Here is an 8,141-nt window from a genome sequence, read left to right as displayed (position 1 = left end):
AGGAGAAAAAAGGATATGACCTAGAGATAATTAAAAAAAATACTAGAGGAAAAGAACAAGAAAACAGAATCTGAATAATTCAAATGATCAGAATAAAAGAAATTTCCTAAAAAAAGATGCCTCAAGATACTTTGAAAAGATGTTGGAAAAATTGATGTCGATGAATTATTTGTGGCTTTAGTTGTAAAATTATATGTTATAGAGGCATTTTTAGAAACGAATGTCGAAGATAGATTACTTGTCGTTGAAAAACTTTTTGTTGTAGATAAATTCCACGTAGAAGTACTTGACGATTTGATTGTGCTTGATTTATTTCCTGAGTAAGAATTGTTTCTTTGCGTTGGTTTAATTGAATCCGTATGATTATATGAATGAGTTGATGCTTTGCTTGTAATAGAGTTTTGTGTCGAAATTAAAGTTGTAGTTGGTTTGGACATTGAAGTGATATTATTTTTTGAACTCGGAGTAGTTTGCGTGGAGACGTTGGTGATAGTTGTGTCCTTATTTGTCGAATAAGATGATGAATATGGAATCACTGTTTTTGTAGTTGTAAAACTTGATGTCGATGAATTATTTGTGGCTTTAGTTGTAAGATTATATGTTATAGAAGCATTTTTAGAAACAAATGTCGAAGATAGATTACTTGTCGTTGAAAAACTTTTTGTTGTAGATAAATTCCACGTAGAAGTACTTGACGATTTGATTGTGCTTGATTATTTCCTGAGTAAGAATTGTTTCTTTGCGTTGGTTTAATTGAATCCGTATGATTATATGAATGAGTTGATGCTTTGCTTGTAATAGAGTTTTGTGTCGAAATTAAAGTTGTAGTTGGTTTGGACATTGAAGTGATATTATTTTTTGAACTCGGAGTAGTTTGCGTGGAGACGTTGGTGATAGTTGTGTCCTTATTTGTCGAATAAGATGATGAATATGGAATCACTGTTTTGTGTAGTTGTAAAACTTGATGTCGATGAATTATTTGTGGCTTTAGTTGTAAGATAATATGTTATAGAAGCATTTTTAGAAACAAATGTCGAAAATAGATTACTTGTCGTTGAAAAACTTTTTGTTGTAGATAAATTCCACGTAGAAGTACTTGACGATTTGATTGTGCTTGATTTATTTCTTGAGTAAGAATTGTTTCTTTGCGTTGGTTTAATTGAATCCGTATGATTATTGAATGAGTTGATGCTTGCTTGTAATAGAGTTTTGTGTCGAAATTAAAGTTGTAGTTGGTTTGGACATTGAAGTGATATTATTTTTTGAACTCGGAGTAGTTTGCGTGGAGACGTTGGTGATAGTTGTGTTCTTATTTGTCGAATAAGATGATGAATATGGAATCACTGTTTTTGTAGTTGTAAAAATTGATGTCGATGAATTATTTGTGGCTTTAGTTGTAAAATTATATGTTATAGAGGCATTTTTAGAAACAAATGTCGAAGATAGATTACTTGTCGTTGAAAAACTTTTTGTTGTAGATAAATTCCACGTAGAAGTACTTGACGATTTGATTGTGCTTGATTTATTTCCTGAGTAAGAATTGCTTCTTTGCGTTGGTTTAATTGAATCCGTATGATTATATGAATGAGTTGATGCTTTGCTTGTAATAGAGTTTTGTGTCGAAATTAAAGTTGTAGTTGGTTTGGACATTGAAGTGATATTATTTTTTGAACTCGGAGTAGTTTGCGTGGAGACGTTGGTGATAGTTGTGTTCTTATTTGTCGAATAAGATGATGAATATGGAATCACTGTTTTTGTAGTTGTAAAACTTGATGTCGATGAATTATTTGTGGCTTTAGTTGTAAGATTATATGTTATAGAGGCATTTTTAGAAACAAATGTCGAAGATAGATTACTTGTCGTGAAAAAACTTTTTGTTGTAGATAAATTCCACGTAGAAGTACTTGACGATTTTTGATGTTGATTTATTTCCTGAGTAAGAATTGTTTCTTTGCGTTGGTTTAATTGAATCCGTATGATTATTTGAATGAGTTGATGCTTTGTTTTTTGTAATAGAGTTTTGTGTCGAAATTAAAGTTGTAGTTGGTTTGGACATTGAAGTGATATTATTTTTTGAACTCGGAGTAATTTGCGTGGAGACGTTGGTGATAGTTGTGTTCTTATTTGTCGAATAAGATGATGAAAATGGAATCACGTTGTGTGTTGTTGTAAAACTTGATGTCGATGAATTATTAGTGGCTTTAGTTGTAAGATTATATGTTATAGAGGCATTTTTAGAAACAAATGTCGAAGATAGATTACTTGTCGTTGAAAAACTTTTTGTTGTAGATAAATTCCACGTAGAAGTACTTGACGATTTGATTGTGCTTGATTTATTTCCTGAGTAAGAATTGTTTCTTTGCGTTGGTTTAATTGAATCCGTATGATTATTTGAATGAGTTGATGCTTTGCTTGTAATAGAGTTTTGTGTCGAAATTAAAGTTGTAGTTGGTTTGGACATTGAAGTGATATTATTTTTTGAACTCGGAGTAGTTTGCGTGGAGACGTTGGTGATAGTTGTGTTCTTATTTGTCGAATAAGATGATGAATATGGAATCACTGTTTGTGTAGTTGTAAAACTTGATGTCGATGAATTATTTGTGGCTTTAGTTGTAAGATTATATGTTATAGAGGCATTTTTAGAAACAAATGTCGAAGATAGATTACTTGTCGTTGAAAAACATTTTGTTGTAGATAAATTCCATGTAGAAGTACTTGACGATTTAATTGTGCTTGATTTATTTCTTGAGTAAGAATTGTTTCTTTGCGTTGGTTTAATTGAATCCGTATGATTATTTGAATGAGTTGAAGCTTTGCTTGTAATAGAGTTTTGTGTCGAAATTAAAGTTGTAGTTGGTTTGGACATTGAAGTGATATTATTTTTTGAACTCGGAGTAGTTTGCGTGGAGACGTTGGTGATAGTTGTGTTCTTATTTGTCGAATAAGATGATGAATATGGAATCACTGTTTGTGTAGTTGTAAAACTTGATGTCGATGAATTATTTGTGGCTTTAGTTGTAAGATTATATGTTATAGAGGCATTTTTAGAAACAAATGTCGAAGATAGATTACTTGTCGTTGAAAAACTTTTTGTTGTAGATAAATTCCACGTAGAAGTACTTGACGATTTGATTGTGCTTGATTTATTTCGTGAGTAAGAATTGTTTCTTTGCGTTGGTTTAATTGAATCCGTATGATTATATGAATGAGTTGATGCTTTGCTTGTAATAGAGTTTTGTGTCGAAATTAAAGTTGTAGTTGGTTTGGACATTGAAGTGATATTATTTTTTGAACTCGGAGTAGTTTGCGTGGAGACGTTGGTGATAGTTGTGTTCTTATTTGTTGAATAAGATGATGAATATGGAATCACTGTTTGTGTAGTTGTAAAACTTGATGTCGATGAATTATTTGTGGCTTTAGTTGTAAGATTATATGTTATAGAGGCATTTTTAGAAACAAATGTCGAAGATAGATTACTTGTCGTTGAAAAACATTTTGGTGTATATAAATTGCACGTAGAAGTACTTGACGATTTGATTGTGCTTGATTTATTTCCTGAGTAAGAATTGTTTCTTTGCGTTGGTTTAATTGAATCCGTATGATTATTTGAATGAGTTGATGCTTTGCTTGTAATAGAGTTTTGTGTCGAAATTAAAGTTGTAGTTGGTTTGGACATTGAAGTGATATTATTTTTTGAACTCGGAGTAATTTGCGTTGAGACGTTGGTGATAGTTGGGTTCTTATTTGTCGAATAAGATGATGATGAAAATGGAATCACTGTTTGTGTAGTTGGCAAATTTGATTTCGATGAATTATTTGTCGCTTTAGTTGTAAGATTATATGTTATAGAGGCATTTTTAGAAACAAATGTCGAAGATAGATTACTTGTCGTTGAAAAACTTTTTGTTGTAGATAAATTCCACGTAGAAGTACTTGACGATTTGATTGTGCTTGATTTATTTCCTGAGTAAGAATTGTTTCTTTGCGTTGGTTTAATTGAATCCGTATGATTATTTGAATGAGTTGATGCTTTGCTTGTAATAGAGTTTTGTGTCGAAATTAAAGTTGTAGTTGGTTTGGACATTGAAGTGATATTATTTTTTGAACTCGGAGTAATTTGCGTTGAGACGTTGGTGATAGTTGTGTTCTTATTTGTCGAATAAGATGATGATGAAAATGGAATCACTGTTTGTGTAGTTGGCAAACTTGATGTCGATGAATTATTTGTGGCTTTAGTTGTAAGATTATATGTTATAGAGGCATTTTTAGAAACAAATGTCGAAGATAGATTACTTGTCGTTGAAAAACTTTTTGTTGTAGATAAATTCCACGTAGAAGTACTTGACGATTTGATTGTGCTTGATTTATTTCCTGAGTAAGAATTGTTTCTTTGCGTTGGTTTAATTGAATCCGTATGATTATTTGAATGAGTTGATGCTTTGCTTGTAATAGAGTTTTGTGTCGAAATTAAAGTTGTATTTGGTTTGGACATTGAAGTGATATTATTTTTTGAACTCGGAGTAATTTGCGTTGAGACGTTGGTGATAGTTGTGTTCTTATTTGTCGAATAAGATGATGATGAGAATGGAATCACTGTTTGTGTAGTTGGCAAACTTGATGTCGATGAATTATTTGTGGCTTTAGTTGTAAGATTATATGTTTTTGAAACGTTTTTAAAATCAGTTATCGACCATAGATCTCTTGTCTTGGAAAAACCTCTTTTGTTGTGATTTGTGTATTTGTCACTATTTTTTATATACTTTACACTTTTTCCGCTTTTTATTTGCCATATCAGAAGAATTGCCGTCAATAGTTTCATTTTATTTTTTTACAATTAATTTGTTTTATAAATTAATTTCAATGTTCATTGATCATTCGTTAATTGCCATTAATTATTTTATTTTTTTCTTCTTTTCAGTTCTAGATATGCTTTGTTATACGGAGAACGGCTTTATTTTCTATTTTTACGTCTGTTTGTTGCCCTTATAATATATTCTATCCAAAATCTGTGAAAGATTGTATTTTTTGAGTTATTTATAACTGCTTTCGCGGTTTAATTAATAAAGACAGTTTAATACAAGCCTTTGCATTTTATTATTTAAATGTATTAATGATTATAAATTTGTTGTACAAACCTTAAGCTCTTAGCTTAGAAAACCGATATTTTTCTTGACATAAGACATTCTATTGTTTACTAATAATCTGATTTTTTGCGCAAGAATCATTTTCGAACCAATGCATTTGATCAAAAAATTCGGTGGGTCTCTTTCAGTTCAATGTGTTGATATCTTTAACTGCGATTATGTTTGAGAACATGGCAACATGATGAGGTTCATTTGTGATAAGTATAAATTTATGAAGTAAACAAATCAAAATTAATAATTCCATAGATACCACTTTTTGGCTAGAGAGCTGTCGTGTCTCTAGTTGTGTGAAGCTATCACAGAAGTGACAATACATTTACCCAGTAGTGATATAATAGGAGCAAGTCGTTAGAAATTATGGAAATAAGAAAAAGAATTGTGCTGATATGGAACGAGGATAAGAAGAGATGCTGGTTATCTGCTTCTCTAAAAGTATTTTATTATTAATTCATATTTTTTTATTCATAACAGGAGTAGGGAATCAACTGATAGTTAAAAAGTTTTTTAAAACAAGCACCCTCCTCTCCAGTGTGCGTTTTGAAACCATTCTTTCGATCTCCTTCAAGAGTGCTTTTTACTGATGACACTGCGGACGTGCAACGATACTTTTCGCAATAAGATGGTGTTTAAATTAGCCAATAATGTTTTTTGTGCTACAAACAAGACCGTAATCTATTTTTCGACAATGCTGGACTATTGTGCAGTCACTGTAACTCATCACTTTTAGCACTCGTGACATTCTATAAACATCACTTCGACTAAATCGGTCTCGAGAGACCACGTGAGCTTATATTCAGTCGGTGGTTATTTAGTAAACATTTGAGAGTATGTGTACAGAACATAAGTTTGGAATGATCTTCCCGGAAGAATGCCGCAAGTCTCAAATTAAACTCAGTTAAATCAGCACTCACATTTTTGTCGTTTCATAATCAATGCCCATTGGTTATCAAGTTTCTTTATAAGGACCAATAAGCTATCGTTAAAACAATGTATGGAGATACCGTGAAATTCAAAATTTGTAAAGGGGTAAGACAAAGTTGTTTATTATCAGCCATCTTATTCAATATTTATGTCTGAATGATCACGTCTAACTTGGATGCTGTCTCAAATTGCGGGATGAAAATTGGAAACAAAACATTAATAATTTTCGCTATGCTGATGATACAACGCACTTGCCAAAACAGAGGACAGCCTCATAAAGTTGATTCTAAAATCCGTCTTTAGTTTACTGCTGATTGTCGAGAAGAGTAGAATTACGACAAACGGTAATGATGAAATTACAAATTAGGGATGAGAAAATAGAGATTTACGATAATGTTGTCTTTCTTGGATGCCTAATTAATGAGAATAATTACGGGGGATTAGAAATCAACAGGCGAATTGGCATAAGACGGAGTGCTTTCCTGAAATAACAGTATATGGAAAAACAAAGATATATTTGCTTATAAAACTTTAAATTTAACATAAAATATCATTCAATAAATCAAACCGGTTTTTTATTCACACGCAAAAATTTAAATCTTCAAAATTTTAAACGATTAATGAAATTTTTTATAAACAAAAAAATTATAAATCTAATAAACTCCAAAGAGTTCAATTCAGTTGGAAAATTGAATGCTATCGCCAAAAAAACTTAGTAACTGCAAAACCGGTTTTTTTCCACCAGCACTGTATTTGCTTAAGGACCAAATACAACCTGGTCAATGCAATCGTTTTCCAGGTTTTTCTATTCGGCACTGAAACATGAATATTGAAAAATGTGAATAGACGAAAATTTGATGCTTTTGAACTTTGGTGATAGAGGAGTTTAATCCCTTGGATAACAAACATCAAAATACTCAAACGAATGAACACGGCCACTTCGCTTGAAGGAAAGATCGTAAAATATAAATTGGCGTTCTTTGGACATGTCGCCAGCTCTGATTCATTGGAGAGAACCATGATGCTAGAAAATATTACTGAAAAGAGAAGTCCCGGCCAACCGAGAACTCGATGTGGAGACTAAGCACTATAGTCAGGAATATGGCAAAGTGTGCTTTTATATTTATCCTATAACTCTCCATAAATCCACATCGGCGCTGTCAACTGTGTCCAGAGTGTGGTTATTTCGACGATATTCTCTCCACGGGAGGTAATATGTAAGGATTAGCATGGATTCACTTAATGCTGTCTGCACTCAGTCGAATTGGCGGTGTTCCTCTCAATTGTCTCTTATTGAGGGAAATTAGGGATGTCTTTGCGCTGATTTACTCTCAGTCTTTTGATAATTAAACCGTCTCTGCTTCACTAGTTGTATCAATTAGGACGCGATGACACACTAATTCCATTAAGTTTTAAATTTTCATGATTTTCCTAGTGTTTTTTCTCCCTCTTACTTCACAAATTGCTACTGATCTTTATTTATTTTATCAATTTTGTCGAAAATCTTTTGTATTGTGGAGCCATTCTTTTCATTGCTTAAGTCAGTAGAAGATTACACTTATTGAATGTCCATAGTACTCCTCATGTTTGATAGTTCCAATGCGGTTGACCTATGATCGAAATTTGAGTGGAATCGTCCTCCAGGTTTGTCCAAGTGGGAGGGATGTGCAGTGCATGAATAAGTGATAAAAAAAACAAGTTTTACTCGTAGTAAAACTGCTGTTAAAGGCATTAATAGGGGGAGCAGGCATATATGTGAATTCTTCCATCAAGATCGGCGACTGCCAGATTGTTCTAACGTAGATAGATAAAGCAACATTTCCCTCGTCGAAAGCAATGCGAGTGTTCTTGACGAATTTGATGCACCGCGTCTTTAAAAACTTCATGTGTCTACAATCCATGACCGGACGCGCTCATAAGTGGGGTTGCCGCGATATACACAAACAATGTGGTTATCTGACTACATTAATGCAATGCACTGACGAGATATTGTCAGCAAGTGGGCATTGTCGTGCTCGTTTATAATTTCCAAACAAGAAATGTCTGATTCCGAGGATATTATGTGGTTCAGTGCTC

At 32.6% G+C, this 8,141-nt stretch overlaps 1 protein-coding gene across 1 annotated transcript; it reads right to left on the bottom strand.

The window, feature by feature from the left end:
- Window positions 1–1,852: 1,852 nt before the first annotated feature.
- Window positions 1,853–4,819, bottom strand: LOC115228225 (mucin-3A-like). Its single transcript, XM_029798864.1, has one exon. The coding sequence runs from the start codon at window positions 4,817–4,819 to the stop codon at window positions 1,853–1,855; it is 2,967 nt and encodes a 988-aa protein (XP_029654724.1).
- Between the last annotated feature and the right edge of the window lie 3,322 nt (window positions 4,820–8,141).

Source organism: Octopus sinensis, unplaced genomic scaffold (assembly GCF_006345805.1).
Source record: "Octopus sinensis unplaced genomic scaffold, ASM634580v1 Contig10057, whole genome shotgun sequence".
NCBI classification, from domain to species: Eukaryota; Metazoa; Mollusca; class Cephalopoda; order Octopoda; family Octopodidae; genus Octopus; species Octopus sinensis.
Note: the sequence above shows the minus strand (reverse complement) of the source record. Positions and strands in the feature narration are given on the sequence as shown.

What these genes read in the sequence shown, in the direction of transcription:
- LOC115228225 (XM_029798864.1), bottom strand. Translation starts at nt 4,819, where the DNA reads ATGAAACTATTGACGGCAATTCTTCTGATATGGCAAATAAAAAGCGGA.